Genomic DNA, 18,304 nt, shown 5'->3' on the forward strand with positions numbered 1-18,304 from the left:
TGAGCCCAGGCTGCCCCCGATCCCGCCGAGTGCCGCCGCTGCCCACAGCTGTGCTCCTGGTCCTGACCACTGGTGTGGTATTTGCCTCTGCAGCGCAGCGTTGTTTTTCCCCTATTGACTTGTTGTATCTTCCTCTGTTGCCCTTATTGTGCCCAGCCCCTGTCCTCCGTTAATTTGGGTTCGTTTCCTCTGTTTACCGTCCTGTTGTGCCCAGCCCCTGTCCTCTGTTCAATTTAGTTTCGTTATTCTCTGTTTTCCCTCTTGTTGTGCACCCGCCGCGTTTCCTGCCATCTCCCCGCTCCCCGCCGCTGCTCCCCTGCGGCCCCGCCCCCTTCCCTCTCTGGGTCCCTTCCCATTAGCCGCCCGCTCCCGCCTCCCAGCTGCTCCTACCTCCCACTTCGCCATTTATGGCCGAGTGAACGCGTACGCACAGCGTTCACGCGCAGCGGGCGGGCCAATTGTGTGCCGAAGGCGCGCCAAAGGCAAGCCCGTCTGCGCCCGTCCGCACCTGGACCGGCCCAGCGCCAGCCCCCTGGCCCCCGCAGATGCCATCCCACCCGCCGGACCTACGACGCCGCTTCCCTCAACGCACTCAACACCGGCCGGATCCCCGGATGCTACCGAGCCACCCCGAGACGCACCCACGGACCCTTTAGCTGCCATTCCTGCAACTTCTCCTGCATCCGGACCAGCACCGCACCTGCACCCGCCAAGCCGAGCACCAGCAGCAACCACCTGAAGTGCATCCTGCTCAACACTCGCTCCGTCCACAGACACGCCGTGGAACTCTGGAACCTGCTCGACACCACAGCTCCAGACGTCGCCTTCCTCACGGAAACCTGGATGAACGCCTCCTCAGCGCCAGACATCGCCATCACCATCCCGTATGGATACAAGATCACCCAAAGAGATTGCGTCAATCAGACTGGAGGAGGCATCGCCATCGTCCACAAGAACACCATCCCCATCACGACCGACTCCGACGACACCCTCACAGCCGATGAACATCTGCACTTCCAGATCCACACCGACCCCAAGACCACCCTCAGAGGCCCCCTCATCTACAGACCCCCGGGACCACGCACACAATTCAGCGAAGACATCGCTGACTTCATCAGCCCGCACGCCCTCCCCTCTGCTGACTACATCCTCCTCGGGGACCTCAACTTCCACCTGGAGAACAACAACGACCGCAACACCACCACCCTGCTGGACAACCTCGCAAACCTCGGACTCAAGCAACTGGTGACCAACCCCACCCACTACGCCGGCCACATGCTTGACCCCATCTTTTCCTCCAGCAAGGACATCTCCTTCAGCCAAGCCACCGGACTCCACTGGACGGACCACAGCTGCGTCCACTTCAGCTTCAGAAGGACCACGCTCCACCACCACCAGCAACAGGTCCCCCACAGAAGATGGAACAAGATCACAGCCGACCAGCTCGCCGCATCGCTGAGCCAGAACCCTCCCGCCGGCTCAGCGAACCCAAACCAAGCCGCCAACAACCTCACAAGGTGGATCAGCAACTGCGCAGACGACCTCGCCCCACTGAAGATCCCTCCCAGCAGACCCGGCAGCAAGAAAGCACCCTGGTTCACCGACGAACTCAAGAACTCCAAGAAGAACTGCCGAGCCCTCGAGAAAACCTGGCGCAGAGACCCAACACCAGACAACATGAACACCCTCAAGCTCGCCACTCGAAAACACCACCAACTGATCCATGCCACCAAGAAAACCGCATTCAAGGAACAACTGGACAACAACGCCCACAACAGCAAGGAACTCTTCAACATCGTCAAAAAGCTCTCCAATCCCAGCACCGGAAACAACGACATCACCCCATCGCAAGACCTCTGCAACTCGCTCGCCTCGTTCTTCCACAGCAAGATCGCAGACATACACAACAGCTTCAGCACACAACCGAGGCATCCTAAGACTACACCAACACCCCCCACCACCACCCTCCGCGCCTGGACCCTGATCAACACCGAAGACACCATCTGCACGATGAACTCCATCCACTCCGGATCACCAACCGACCCCTGCCCCCACCATATCTTCAACAAGGCCGACTCCGTCATCGCACCCCACCTACGGGACATCATCAATGCCTCCTTCGACACCGCAACCTTCCCTGAGAGCTGGAAGCACGCCGAACTCAGCGCCCTACTGAAGAAACCACCCGCAGACCCCACCGACCTCAAAAACTACCACCCCATCTCGCTCCTCCCATTCCCTGCCAAAGTCATCGAGAAGACCGTCAACAGACAGCTGGCCGCCTTCCTCGAGACGAATGGATCCCTCGACCACTCGCAGTCCGGTTTCCGGGCCAACCACTGTACTGAGACCGCCCTCATCGCAGCCACCGACGACATCCGAATCGTGCTCGACAACGGGGAAACAGCGGCCCTCATCCTCCTGGACCTCTCCGCGGCGTTCGACACGGTCTGCCACCGCACCCTAGTGCAGCGCCTCAACAACATCGGAATCCAGGAGAAGGCACTGGAATGGATCATCTCCTTCCTCACCAAAAGGACACAGAGAGTCCGCCTCCCCCCGTTCAGATCAGAAGCCACCGAAGTCATCTGCGGCGTGCTACAAGGATCATCACTCAGCCCCACGCTGTTCAACATCTACATGAGCCCCCTCGCAGCCATCGCACGCCAACACAACCTCAACATCATCTCCTACGCAGACGACACCCAGCTGATCCTCTACCTCACCAACGACCCCGCCACCGCCAGAACCAACCTACACGAAGGGATGAAAGACGTAGCCGAGTGGATGATGAACAGCCGCCTGACACTGAACTCAGATAAGATGGAAGTCCTCATCCTGGGATCTACACCCTCCGCCTGGGATGACTCCTGGTGGCCCCCTGCCCTTGGCAGCGCACCCAAACCTACAGACCACGCACGCAACCTGGGCTTCATCCTGGACTCCTCCCTCTCCATGACCAGACAAGTCAACGCCGTCTCCTCGTCATGTTTCAACATCCTACGCATGCTACGTAAGATCTTCCGGTGGATCCCCACCGAAACCAGGAAGACGGTCACTCAGGCCCTCGTCACCAGCCGACTGGACTACGGCAACTCTCTCTGCGCCGGAACCACTGCAAAACTCCAGAAAAGGCTCCAGCACATTCAGAACGCCTCAGCACGACTCATCCTGGACATCCCCGACACAGCCACATCTCCGCACACCTGAGAAACCTGCACTGGCTCCCCGTCAGCAAGAGAATCACGTTCCGACTCCTCGCCCATGCACACAAAGCTCTCCACAACCAGGGCCCAAGATAACTCAACGACTGCCTGAACTTCTACACTCCCACCCGCCAGCTCCGATCGACCACCCACGCCCTCGCAGCCGTCCCCCGCATCCGAAGAGCCACAACGGGAGGAAGATCCTTCTCCTACCTGGCCGCCAAGACGTGGAACTCCCTCCCCACCCACTTCCGCCTGACCCAAGACCACCTCGCCTTCAGGAAGCAACTCAAGACCTGGCTGTTCGAGCAGTAGCGGACCCCCCACCCAAAAGCGCCTTGAGACCCTCCGGGTGAGTAGCGCCCTATACAAATGCTTTGATTGATTGATTGATTGAAGGAGGATGTGGGTTAAAGGAAAGCACAGAAATTCCACCATCTGGTGTGGGGTAGAATAATTTTTCCATTTGTGCCGACAAGCCTCTTTTTGGAACGAGCTTGTGAGCAGGAAGAGATTTACCAGCCGCTACTCTACAAGAGTGAGATTTGCTTACTGCTAGTGTGGTTTCCGGTCACCAGAGCACCCAGTGGTGCTATTTTGTGATGCAGGCAAGTGCAAGCAGCCGCGGTTGAATATGTTACTACAACAGCCTGTACAGGCTGCTTTTTAATGCGAGAAACTTTTGCGTGCCCTAGAGGCTCCATCTCCTTGTTCCTGTCCTGCAGGCTTCTCCCAATGCTTTTTCCAGCTCCTGGTCACTTTTAATTTATATTTTGAAGTGGAAGGGTCACTCTCTATGTCTGATGCCTATATACCTTTGGAGTTAAGGACTTTGTTTTGTGATATCACAATTAAGTTAAAAAACTTGTGTATAAGGGTGAACTGTGCAGTTCATGCAAGACGCAATACATACAGGGACGCGAGGAGGAGAACGACAGAAGAAGGGAGACACAGAGGCAAGGAGGAGGGTAGGCAGACGAGAAGGTAAGTGGTTTAAAAAAAAAATTAATTAAGGGGGCTGACCTCATACTCCGCTCCGCCATGTAGTCTAGGTTTTGCAGTTACTTCGCGTTCCCAGTGGATCACAGAGTTGGTAAAACTCTGCAAACTCTGCTTGCGGAGCAGAGTACTCGGCCTGTAGTTAATTTTGTGTGTTATTCTGATGGGGAATTTGAATTTATGGTATGGTGGTGTGGTTTGACTTTAAAGTGGTGATTATATTACCTAACTAAACAGCCACACTGATATTGCCTTTGTCTGTGCTTATTCAAACTGCAAACAATGCCACTTTTTACACAAAGGGCCTAATTACGAGTTTGTTAGTAGGGGAGCGGACTGCCATACAGGCGGTCCACTCCAGCACTTCCAGGTCCGTGTGCCCACTGCCTGCCATGTTATGAGTTTCCTCAGGCCTGGCGGGATTTTTGTGGCTGTGCTTCCGAAAATGCCCATTGCAATGGGAATGCCCCAAAAGTTCCTTCATGACATGGACTATAAAGTCCATGCCAACTAAGCACTGATGTGCATGCACACAGGTGGGCATTTGTTGTGCACCACTGCATGCATCCCCATGCAAATGGGCAACAGGGGGCCCTTTGTTTCAGGACCGCCAGCCTTTTCATGGAGACAAGACCTCCATGACACAGCTGGTGGTCCTGAAACTCCTAATATGCATGGCGTTGCTGCACCAGCACCAGCAGCATATTACTGAAGCCCTGGCTGCCCCACCTCCACCAGGGAACAATGGTTTGCTGGTGGCAGCGGTGGTGCCATTGCGGTCCGTCCGCTCCACTTGTAGTAGGGTAGTCGGACCACTGGTGCAGTGGTTGCTAGACCGCCACCACTGCACCATACTATTCTGGTGGGCCTGGGGACTGCCAGATTTGTAATTAAGCCCTACATGTTTTTCTTGTTTGTTTATTTTTAGGTGCGCAAGACAGGAAGCATCACCCTCAGTACTGCCAAATAGAAGGGCCTGTGCAGTTACTTGTCAGTCCTCCAATCTCTTATGCTTTTGCAGCTTAGTACAACTGCAATCAATCAATCAATCAATCATAGCATTTGCATAGCGCACTACTCACCCGGAGGGTCTCAAGGCGCTTGGGGGAAAGAGTGCTGTTATTGCTCGAACAGCCAGGTCTTGAGTTGTCTCCTGAAGGCGAGATGGTCCTGGGTCAGTCAGAGGTGGGTGGGGAGGGAGTTACATGTCTTGGCCGCCAGGTAGGAGAAGGATCTTCCTCCGGCGGTGGCTCTTTGGATGGGTGGTATGGCGGCGAGGGCGAGGCTTGTCGAACGTAGCTGGCGGGTGGGCGTGTAGAAGGTCAAGCGGTCGTTGAAGTACTTGGGGCCCAGGTCATGGAGGGACTTATGTGCGTGGGTGAGGAGTCTGAACGTGATTCTCTTGCTGACGGGGAGCCTGTGCAGGTCCCTCAGGTGTCCGGAGATGTGGCTGCGTCGGGGGATGTCCAGGATGAGTCGGGCGGAGGAGTTCTGGATGCGTTGGAGTCTTTTCTGTAGCTTGGCTGTGGTTCCAGCATAGAGGGTGTTTCCGTAGTCCAGTCGGGTCGTGACGAGTGCCTGAGTGACCGTCTTCCTGGTTTCGATCAGAAGATCTTACGGAGCGTATGTAGGGTGTTGAAGCATGATGAGGAGACGGCGTTGACTTGTCTGGTCATCGAGAGGGAGGAGTCTAGGATGAAGCCCAGGTTGCGTGCGTGGTCTGTTGGCTTGGGTGCGCTGCCTAGGGCCGGGGGCCACCAGGTGTCGTCCCAGGTGGAGGGCGATGGTCTCAGGATGAGGACTTCCGTCTTGTCTGAGTTCAGTTTCAGGCGGCTGTTCTTCATCCACTCGGTGACTTCTTTCATCCCTTCGTGTAAGCTAGTTCTGGCGTTGGCGGGGTCACTGGTGAGGGAGAGGATCAGTTGGGTGTCGTCGGCGTAGGAGATGATGTTGAGGTTGTGTTGGCGTGCGAAGGCTGCAAGGGGTCTCATGTAGACGTTGAAGAGGGTGGGGCTGAGTGATGATCCTTGCGGTTCGCCGCAGATGACTTTGGTGGCCTCGGATCGAAACGGGGGGAGGGGGACTCTCTGTGTTCTTCCGGCGAGGAACAAGATGATCCATTCCAGAGCCTTCTCTTAGACAGCTGTGTTGCTGAGGCGTTGGACTAGGGTGCAGTGGCAGACAGTGTTGAACGCTGCGGAGAGATCCAGGAGGATAAGGGCCGCTGTTTCCCCGTTGTCGAGCATTGTTCTGATGTCGTCGGTGGCTGCGATGAGGGCGGTCTCGGTGCTGTGGTTGGCTCGGAAACCGGACTGCGAGGGGTCAAGCGATCTATTCGTCTCGAGGAAGGCGGCAAGCTGTCTGTTGACGGTCTTCTCGATGACTTTAGCAGGAAAAGGGAGGAGCGAGATGGGGCGAAAGTTCTTGAGGTTGGTGGGGTCCGCTGTTGGTTTCTTCAGTAGGGCGCTGAGCTCGGCGTGCTTCCAGCTCTCTGGGAAGGTGGCGGTGTTGAAGGAGATGTTGATGATGTCCCGCAGTTGGGGTGCGATGATGGAGTCGGCCTTGTTGAAGACGTGGTGGGGGCAGGGGTCAGTTGGAGATCGGGAGTGGATGGTGTTCATCGTGCGGGCTGTGTCTTCGGTGGTCACCGTGGTCCAGGTCCGGAGAGAGGCGGTGGGGGGCATTGGTTCAATGGTGGGGTGCGTGGATGGTGCGCCGAAGCTGTTGTGGATGTCGGCGATCTTGCGGTGGAAGAACGAGGCAAGAGAGTCGCAGAGGTCTTGAGAAGGAGTGATGTAGTTGTTGCCGGTGCTGGGGTTGGAGAACTCCTTGACGATGCTGAAGAGTTCCTTGCTGTCGTGGGCGTTGTTGTCCAGTCGTTCCTTCAGTGTTTTATTTGTGGTAGTGCGGATACCCCCCATTACTTTCTTTAGCTCTCCTCTTTACAGGTAAGTGCATTTCCAGCGCCGAGACGCCTGCGGGTATTTGTTCGCGCTTTAGAAATGTCAAAAATAAATAAATAAATAAAATAAATAAATAAAATAAATGAGCTGGTGGTGCTTGCGGGTGGCTTGTTTGAAGGTGGTCATGTTGTCTGTAGTCTGGTTGAGGAGCCAGGCTTTCTCGAGGGTGCGGCAGGTCTGAGGGAGGTGGTGAGCTGCTCAGCGGTGATCTTGTTCCAGCTCCTGTGGTGGTGGGTCGTTGTTCTTCTGAAGCTGAAGTGGACACAGCTGTGGTCGGTCCAGTGAAGTCCGGTAGAGTGGCTGAAGGTGATGTGCTTGCTGGATGAGAAGACGGGATCAAGCGTGTGGCCTGCGTAGTGAGTGGGGGTGTTGACCAGTTGTTTGAGTCCGAGGTTTGCGAGGTTGTCCAGCAGGGCGGCGGTGTTGCGGTCCTTGTTGTTCTCCAGGTGGAAGTTGAGGTCCCTTAGGAGGATGTAGTCCACGGAGGGGAGGGTGTGCAGGCTGATGAAGTCCGTGATGTCTTCGCTGAATTGTGTGTGTGGTCCCGGGGGTCTGTAGATGAGGGTGTCTCTTCGGGTAGTCTTCGGGTCCGTGTGTAGCTGGAAATGGAAGTGCTCGGCGGCGGGGAAGGTGTCGCTGGAGTAGGTTGTGATGCGGATGGTGTTCCTGTGTACGATGGCGATGCCTCCTCCAGTCTGGTTCACACGGTCCCTCCGGATGATCTTGTATCCGTCCGGGATGGCGATGGCAATGTCGGGCGCTGAGGAGGCGGTCATCCAGGTTTCCGTGAGGAAGGCGACGTCTGGTGATGTGGTGTCGAGCAGGTTCCAGAGTTCGACGGCGTGTCTGTGGACGGAGCGGGTGTTGAGCAGGATGCACTTGAGGTGGTTGTTGCTGGCGCTCGGCTTGGCAGGAGCAGTGCAGGTCCGGAGGCAGGTGAATTTGCAGGCTTGGCAGGTGAAGGGTCCGTGGGTGCGTTTCGGAGTGGCCCGGCAGCAGGCGGGGGTTGGGCCGGCGTTGAGTGCTTTGAGGGTGGCGGTGTCGTAGGTCCGTCGTGTTGTCTTGCGTCGGCGGGGGCCAGGGGTCCTGGCGCTGGGCGCGGTCCAGGCGCGGAAGGGCGCAGACAGGCTTGCCTTTGGCACGCCTTCGGCACGCAATCGGTGCTCCCGCTGCGCGTGACTGCTGCACGTCCGTGCGGTCGCCATTTAAGGGTAAGTGTGAGGGAGGAGCAGCTGGGAGGCGGGAGCGGGGAGGTCACGGAAAAAAAGGGGCGTGGCCGCGAGAACGGCGGCGGGAAGCGGGGAGCGGGGCGGGCAGGTAGAATGGAAAAACACACAATCCAACTACTTTAAACAAATTAAGCACAAAATACAACAGCTATAAACAGATATTAGCACAAAAAACAACAACTTTAAACTAATTTACGGCGAAACACCTGGGGAACTGTGCAGTGAGGCAGGCAGCTAGGGAGACAGGCAGACGGCAGAACGAGGCTGCGAGCAGCAGCGAGGGGCACACGAGGGGCTCACACACAGCTGGGGGCCGTGCGGCGCGGGGGTGTCCTGAGAACAGGTCACTGCCAACTGAGAGCTTTAAGATGGACCCAAAGAAAGATGCTTCCATAAAAGTAGTCAGTGAAAAGAAGCAGCTTCTCCCAGTGGCATGTTGCCCCAAAACTTATTTTGACTCAGGACTTCATGTGCCTCTCACACCGGCCTCCTGGGAGAAAGCTGAGAGCAACTCTTCCACATCAACAGCAGCACCCCAACATAAGGCCAAGAAGACCATGTTTGTCAGTGTGGTGGCCACTGTAATCGTGGTGACTCCAACAAGCAGTGACACTAAATTAGATATGTCTTTTCCCACTCATTTTGGGAAACAGAGCATCCAAAGCCACCTATAGTACATCTTCCTGATGTTTTAGCAGAACAGGAGGCTTAGCTTCCTTCCGAGCAAGCTTCTTCTATTTTAGAATCATTGGCTCCCAGATCTCCTGCAAGGAAATGGAAGGGAGGACAACTTTTGGTGATGGTGATAGGGATATGGAGTGGACCTATCAGAGTCCAGGAGAAACCAGGAAAGTCAAGGAAAAAGAAAATTCCTGAGAGGCTTAGAAGGAGATGATGAGGAGCATGACAACAATGAGGCATTCATTTTGGAAGGTGACACAAAGGAGTTCGCCATTGCTGTTTGACCTGTTTCAAGGGATGCGGCTTGGGTTGCACCACCATCTCCCATATTTGCAAAGCCCCAGCAGAGACCTGCACTATTAAACACTACCTCAGTGGAGAATGCACAGCATGGAGGAAATCGACGATATGCCCACCTACCTCCAGTTCTTCTTCAAGCTTTGGCAGTGGCACAGTAAAAAATTCCTCCTTCCTACTTTGGGACTTTTTTACAATTAGCAAAGAGGGAGAAAACATTACAGTATGCACCATTTGCCACTCAAATGTTTGTCAAGCTAAGCCTGTTACACATTGTGTTACTGGAGGCCAAACGGCCAATATGAAAAAACACTACACAATATAGTGGGAGGAGCACCTTAAATTAATTGCTGAACATGGCGGTGAAGGTGAGGAAGATAGCTGGAAACATCAGGTACAAGTTTAATCATGGTGAGCGGTGATGATGATGAGGAAGAAGATGTTGACATCCTCACGCAAAGCATCCCTGTCTCCAGCAGTGCAGCAGAATCACCCACCTCAAGACTTCACAATAGCAAAAGACTTGGAGTCAGCTGAAGACCCCATTGCATACAATGACTGCTCCACTATGACATGCACTGAGTCTACCACCACCTACCTCTCTAAAGCCATCTGTGTCAGTGGCCCCAGAAAAGAATAACAAAACAAAGGCTACTATTACAGGCATGTTCAAGCAAGAGGGGCCCTATGACCTCAACCACCCAATGGCACAGTTGTACAATGGGAAGCTGGCAAAAATATTAGCACTGGACTTCCTCACTTTTAGTTTGTGGAAGGAGTGGGATTCTTTGAATCTGTATCAGCCATCTACCAAAAATAGAAGGTTCCAAGTCAGGCTTATTTTTCCAGCGATGCAGTTCCAGTGCTGCATCTGGATGTGCTGCAACGGTTGGACAAGCTTTACAGCAAAGGGTTGTTCACACTATCCACCTGACGACAGACATGTGGACACATTTTCAGGTGACTGATTACATGTGCATCACTGCACACTGGATCTCTTTTGCATGTGTAAAGAAAAATATATCTACAGGTCTGGGCCCTGAAGAAAGTTTAAAGAGCATTGGGCAGCATGCAACAGTGGCCATGTTGGTCTTTGAGAAATAACATACAGCTGTAAACATCTTGGATGAATTTAACAGCAAGGCGCATGAATGGCTACAACCCATAAGTCTCAAAAATAGATTTGTTGCCACGGACAAAGGCAGAAACATTGTCAAGGCCATGTCAGATGGTGGTTAGTCAGCAACATACTGACCTCCTACAGACAAATATCATTTGAGCCATTCTTTTAAAGCGCAGAAGCAGTTGCAGATTTCCCAGCATGCTAATAGAGTACCAGTTAAAGCCCTGATACAGGAAATGCTGACACATTGCAACACAACCTATTACATGTTGCAAAGTCTGTTTGCGCAGTACGCTGTCTGTGCCTAAGTCATTCAAAGAGGAGGGGACCATGGATGCTGACACATGGGGCCTGGTCAAATGTCTGACACAGATGCTACTCTTTTTTGAGGTTTTAACATGGGAAGTTACCAAGGAGGACAGTATGATAGGCTAAGATAGCCAGTTGTATCATCTACTAAAAGACCAGGTAAAGAGGGTGTCCGAAAGGTTCACCCCCATAGATGTGACCGAAAAGACAGAAGTGCATGCTTCAGTTGAGAGATTAATTCTACGCGTGGCTTGTAATACAAGGCTGCAACATGACATCATCTTGTCTTACCAGTTCATCGGTGCCACACTATTTGATCCACAGAACAAAAAAATTCTACTCACTTTCGTTCATTTTCTCACGGGGATGTTTCAAAATACAAAGGTGGATTGTTGAGCTAGCTGGAGAACGGAAGAAGCACGCCTGTAATTTAGAGGCCCATCCCGCAGTTCTCGGGTGCTGCCTTCAACTTCCAAAGAGGACAATCTTGTCTCAGAGCAGCCAGCAACTTCATAAACCAGAAAACCAGCAACAACAGCAACAGAAGGACCAAACCCAACCTCTGCACTGTATTAGTTTCAATTAGCAGGGCTTAAGTCCAGCATAGAGGCGATAGCAAAAGAGATTGAACAAGTAGCTGCATCAATGACCTTCCACGGGATGTTCCAAGAGTATCTGTATGATCCAAAAAAGGTTTATGCGGATTCAAACCCATTAATATATTGGTACTGGAAGATGCACCAATGGCCAGAGCTTAGCAGGCTGGGGATAAAGTATCTGGATTGTCCTTTAGCCAGTGTGTCTGCTGAACGTGTATTTAGTGCTGCTGGTGTGGTTGTTTCAGTGAGAAGGACCAGTCTCTTGCCTCTAAATGCAGAAAGATTGACTATGATCACAATTAACCAATATTTCATATCACATAATTACACCATTCCTGAAACAGCAGAGGATAAGGAGGATTGGTCAGATTCAAGTGCGTTAACTGACCAACTTCTGGCTGAACCACCTGAATTTGAGGACAAGCTATACTTCCCAGACTGAGTATGCCAGTGCCCCATTGAACCTTTTAATTATTTCTCGTTTAACTTCTATCTTTGCCGCCCCAAAAAGTAGCTTATGAAACATTAGTATATTTGTGTCAGATGTATGCTGCAGCACCATTTTGTAGCCACATATATGTTGCCGGATTGCAGTTGGACCAGTGTGCATTGAAGAAGACTCCACAATTCCTTCATAACATTGGAGACAAAGACTACCTCCCTCACATGCCCATCCCTTTTTCCATCACTTAACGGGACTGCTGCAAAAGATCGTTGTTTTTCAAGAGTGCCAATACCACATTTCAATGTGTTGCCAGTATTCAAAGATGAATCGTGTACTTACTATCTAACCTACCCATGCTTGGATTGGAAGAGGTGACTGCAACTATTTCAACTGTGAGTGATTGTGAGTGATGATTGATGATTTATGTGGTAGCAGACAGCGAGGGAGGGTGCCGAACTGTAATTTGGAAACTTGCTTGAGAAGATTTTTGAGGTTTGGGGCCGGAATGATGGGAGATAATCTTTTCCTGTAGGTAATTGGCCTTTACAAACTTACTTAGTGAAAATTACTCTGTACGGTCCACTCCTATGATTCTTCTGTTTTTTTATCACCTAGGACTGCCCCAGAGGATCATTTAATTTATAAGACAGCCAAATTCCAATCTGTTGCTTGCATCAAAGAAGACATGGTATACCTACCACGTGCTTGTATTTGAACAGGTAATCATTGCTCTAACAAGTCAATATGAGTGATTATGAGCTATGATGGATGATTCATGTGGTGGCAGACAGAGAGGGAGTGTGCTGAACTGTTATTGGGGATCTTGCTTTAGATGATTCACAATGTTTGGGGTCTGAATTGTGGGTGATATTATTTTCCTGTAGGTGATTGGCCCTTTCACTCTTAGCCAGATGTACTGGCAGAGTCTTATCTTTTTCTGGTTCTTCAGAGATCAGAACAGTCACTTTAGTTACCAAACAAAAAACAATTGCACTCCTCAACTTGGACTCAGGGGCATTGCACTCCATAACTAGGACTCAGGTATTGATAAGGGGTAATGAGGGCCTGTCGAATAAAGTAGAGAATTATAATGGGCTGAAGCAAGGGTGCCTGTTAGCCCCTCTCCTTTTCTCTCTTTAGATCAATGACTTGCCGAGTAGGGCGGTGCTGTGTAAAGGGCCCCCCGCAAATTAGGTACATTGAAATTGAGTTGTCTGCTTTATGCATATAATGTCATCCTGATGTATCTAACCCTGATAGGACTTCAAAGGCATTTTAATGAGCTGGTAAGTTATGCTGATGATAGTTTTTTTTAAATAAACATAGCAAAATGTGAAACTATGATTTTTAGATATAGGGGGTGTAGAGTCAGGAAAAATATGCACTGGTTCCTAGGGAAAGCCAAAACTGATGTGGTGAAATTGTACTTGTAAATGGGAAGAATATTTACAAGCAGATGTTTGAGTAGTGATCATATTGACCAATGTTGAAGTAAGGCAATATCTCTGGCATACGCAATTTGTAGATTTTACTAAATGTTGCGGACAGACACTTTGCACACGTTTTATCCGTTTATAAAGTTAAAATCCAGCCAGCACTAAGTGATGCTTGTGAACTACTGGATGAAAAGCAATGTTTTTTTAGAAGGTTGAGGGCATATTTGGCGCCAGATCTGTAATTTGAATAGAGCAGCAATCAGGCTTGAATATAGACTCCTCTCGACCTATGTGTTTGCAATGGCTGCATGTTTGAGATGGAGTAATGCCTTACTGAACAGCGCTAAAAACCCTTTACGGGCAGTGCTAAGGCAGGAAATATTTGCAAACCTGACGGAAAAAGCGTTGTTTTTAGGAATCATGTGCAAGTTGCACTTTTGTTTGATATTGGGCATAATAGCATAGGCTCATTACCAAAACAAGCTTTAAAAATGCTAATTAAAAAGACTATTTATGAAGTCAGTTGTAAAAGAGATACTGCTCTGTGCTTGGATCATTCCGGTAATGGTGTAATAGCTGGGAGTAGTATTTATAAACAACTTCAACCATATGTTGTATGGGATCTCCCAAACGGAATGCGTAGAACTTTCCTTTCGATGCGGATAAATCAGCTGCCCCTACGAATTATAAAAGGAGCATGGGAAGGATTAGCTAGGCAGGACAGACTTTGACATTCATGCGGAAGCTAGGTGCAAGATTTAAATCATGACTTATTTGTTTGTCCCCTAATACAACCATTACAACATTGTATTTAAAATCTAACATTGCCACAGCTAAGGAGGCCCAAAACTTCTTCTTGGCCCCCCTATCTGAACAAATGTGTTTTGAAAAGTATACATTTTTTAAACAATTTTTAAATATATTTTAGATAAGAACTAATGTGAAGACGTAGGCTGTGGTATGTTGAAAAGGGTCATCCGTAGATCCATTACATATTATAATTAGAATGGCAGGGTCCTCATATTATACATTTGATGACATCATGGTATAATCCGAATTATATCTTACCAGTTAGCTGGTTCCATAAATGACCAATGGATGGATGGAATTGGCATAGCACTTATGCACTTGCACTTTTAATTTCATGTATGCTGCTATGTAAACTGTATTGTAAAATGAATCACTGTGCATCTTTTGAGTTACTGCTAGAATTTTTCCCCTGGGGTTCATCTGAGCATGATTTATCATTAATTTTAAAAGAAATAGTTTCAGGCTATTTTCGCATTGCACTTTAAATGATCTGCTGTGCGCTTATGTATTTAGTATGTACTATGAAAACTGTAACCGTCAGGTCTCTGTATATATTTTGTACTTGTATTATATATAGAATTTTTAGATGCTGTAAAATTAAGTTAAAGTTTTTAGAGTATTTAAGGTTACATTTAGACCTAAACTGACATATCAGTATTCCAACATAACGGTGAAATTGGTTTAACATCTGCTTACTTGCGAATTTAGTCGTAACAAGCTGCTAGTAGCTTGTATTGCTCAACAAAATTGACATATTTATGGTTTTATATGTATTTATATTTTTTTACTGTTATTATAGCTTTAGATGATTTGAAAACCAGAACATTTTTGTATATCTTTTTATGTGGAACTCTTTTGAACTCCAGATCATAATCAAGATTTGAATTGATTTAATTGAAACAAAATCCTATACAAAATACTGCAATTATGTTTTTCTACTTGCTCTTCAATCAACAGCAGTGCACTACATGTCTATCTTGCTTGGGTCATGACTGCTCATTAATTCAATGGGGTTACCCAAATAAATCAAAGGACCTGGGTATCAATTAGTATAAAACAACAGCGGTCCTCGATATATCTTCAAGCAACAATGAATGTATCACACATTATTCATATATTAGGGAGATTAATCCACAACAGAACACAGGAAATATAGCTCTTTTCAAAGCCAGTATTACCTATCAGTATGTTGTACCCAACTTCTATTAATCCAAAAGACAACCAATCTTCTTGGTCAGTAAATGTATCTAAAAATGTATTTTCAACAATCGTAAAAACAATTTGATAAAGAAAAAGAAAAAACTGCAGGATGCAGTAGGAATGAAAGGGGTGCTCAAGTGAATTGAAGAGGAAAAGGAAGCTCAAAGAGCAAAGATACAAATTTTATAAACAATTCTTCTAGTTAAACAAAACACAGAGACCTACCCATACAATTTCTATATACAATGATGATTTAAACATGGAGGGGAGAGAATATCAGAAATAAGTTATAAGCCTCAAAACATGGGGGTAAAAACCGTCAACGTTTCGACCGTGGCGCAATAAGGGGAAGTTAAATGCCTCTGCTGCGGGTCTTCTTCAGGACTGAATGGGGAGGGGGTATAGAGCAACAGAAGGGACCAAGAATGATGACAAGAAGGTCGCATCCCAACACCAAATGAATGAGGGCAACCCGTCAATGGTGTACGCAAGGTTCATCCATTAATTTGGTCAAGATGGTGCGGAAGTGGTGAGAGCAACACCAAGTCCCTGCAGGATCTTCTATTATCTGAGCAATAACCCAAACTGGCCCCATTTACCCACCTACACATACAAGTGATCAATATTTTAGATAGAGTACGAAGAGCATCAGTCCTCAACATCATCATTTAGGCCTTGTGTCGTGTAACTGTAAACGCCTAAACTTATCCATTCCAGCCGTTGAACCCAGTTTTCCTGACTCAAGGATTTTGTAACTTTAGTTTTAAATAAATAGTAGCTCCCAATTGCTCAAGTTACGACTATTGCTATTTTAGTTTTTTATCATTATACGGAATTCTGTGTTGTGTCATCATGTAGTAGTCTGGTCTCAATTCTTCATCAAGCTTGTCTCTAAAGAATTAACTCAGTGTTTTTATTTCCATTTAGTTGCCTGAAATGGATAATCCTTCCGATTAATCCTACAGTTGGAGCTCACCTGGGTGGGAGTAGGACCTCACTTCATCTATATTCAGGTGAGACAAATCTGAAGTGAAGTGAACTAGTTACGTTAGTATGTAACTAACTAACTGCTATTGTGAGCAATTTTTTATCTAGGTTGTTGTAGACAATATAGGTCATGACAGCATCCCCTTAGGGGTCAAAATAGTTAGTGAGGTATAACTACCTATTAACTAAGCAGTATCATACACTCCTACAAGCAGATAAACAGGCGGCATAAAAACTAAAGGCAACAGCACAGAGTAAAAGTAAAGCACAAAAAAACAAGCACAGGCATGCATTTTGATGAAATGTAATAATGTTCTCCTTTATTTATTTTTATCTACAAACAAACCCACCTTCTCCACCCACAACAAGCCCACCCATCTTTCCAAACAAATTGACCCAACCACCAATGTCCAAAAATGTCCAATGAATCAAAAATAACGGTCGCAACTCCCTTTCCACCCTCTCTACCAACAACAAATCTCTCCCACTAAAACAAAAAATTAAAAAAGGACCAGAAGAAGGTATTGTCCATTTGGGTATGCAGCTGTTAAAGGCTATGCTCCATCCTGACGAGCCAGCTCGCTATAGTGTCCACCTGCTGCAGGACGCACCGCAGCAATGGCCTGCTGTCAGATGCAGAGGGGGAGGCAGCAGATGCTGTCAGCTGGCTGTGGCACCAGTGATGGAATGGCCTGGAGGCTAAAGGCTGAGGAAGACCAGTTGATCTGGCGCCCGACTGAGAGGGATGCATTTGCACCTCTTCTTTTGCCAGGACCGCTACCCCATGGTATTCCTGCTGGATACGTCCCAGTCTTTGCCACCTCAGATGGGCGGCCATCTCCTGACCATTGGGTGCTATGGATGGGCCAGCAAGAGTAGCTATATTGAGAAAAAGAAAAAGAACAAAGACACCTTGTAAATAATGCTCTGCGCAATGAGCGTGAGGAACTGGAGCAGTACATTGCTGGTCACCTAGGGCCATTGAAATTGGATGTGATTATGATTGGGAGTGTCACAAGGCCAATTTTATGTTTTACCCACTCATGCCTCACATAGAAAACATTGACTGTGTGGCAGAAAAACTTGAAGACAGATTAAGAGAGGATGATAAAAACAGTGATTTGATTTTTTTTCTTCTAAAGGCTTTTCAAGTAACTAAAAAGACCCTTTGAGTGGAACAATAAATTACCTCTCATTAATGAATAAGGCATTATACACTATGGAGTACAAGTTGTATGTTGTGCTAAATAAATGGAGTCATGCTCTTTGCTATCCAGTCCCGAGGAATTTTGCTACTATCAGCAGCTCAGGCAGCTATAGTTGACAATTATCTATTTTGAAATCCAATGGCCCTGCTCTTCTCCACATGCCTTTCTCTTTCTACTCCGACTCCAAAGAAGCAAATGAATAATAAATAAGAAACTGTGTCACATATGAAATTCGGATGTTATCCTGTCTGCCATAAGTAGATGTTGTGGAAAAGGATGCCTTGTACTACTGGGGAAGTAACTGGCTCTATAGATTGTATTTGGCACTTTTGTCACAGCGTATCCCATACACTAAACTTGACATAAAATCATGCACTTACTGCCACTTTTCTCACTGGTCTCACCTGCCACCACAAATTATTTCCAACAAATTCATTTACTGTGTAGTAAGAAAAATAAATTTGACTTACTCTACTGCAGGGTAGGGTAGAACTTTTAATATAGATTAGAGGCAACACTGTCACTACACTGATCATCGATTCATCATCTTTGGCTTATTCAGTCACTGTACTAGTCGACAGAAGTCAAGAGAGGATAAACCAAAACAGGCATAAAATAAATATGTTATAGGAAACATTAAATATATTTTGGAATCATTTCACATGGCTATAAAATCAAATGTGACACATGCCAACAATTGATTTTTCAATTTTTTGGTAGGCTTTGATGGAAAAATGTAAGAAAAAATAAAGGAGTGAAGTGCTTAGAGGTGACTGAGTGGGTGAAGGGAAACACACCGTAGCTGTTTAGTT

The 18,304-nt window shown here is 48.2% G+C and overlaps 1 protein-coding gene across 1 annotated transcript in view; it reads left to right on the forward strand.

Moving 5' to 3' along the window:
- The first annotated feature begins 9,731 nt into the window (after positions 1-9,731).
- Positions 9,732-18,304, forward strand: part of LOC147728992 (uncharacterized) — a 124,250-nt gene continuing 115,677 nt past the window's right edge. Inside the window, exon 1 of the mRNA XM_086959935.1 lies at positions 9,732-9,769. Coding sequence (XP_086816061.1) covers positions 9,732-9,769 — 38 coding nt within the window. The remainder of the gene's footprint in view (positions 9,770-18,304) is intronic.

The sequence above is a fragment of the Lissotriton vulgaris genome, chromosome 2_2, assembly GCF_964263255.1.
Source record: "Lissotriton vulgaris chromosome 2_2, aLisVul1.2, whole genome shotgun sequence".
NCBI lineage: Eukaryota > Metazoa > Chordata > Amphibia > Caudata > Salamandridae > Lissotriton > Lissotriton vulgaris.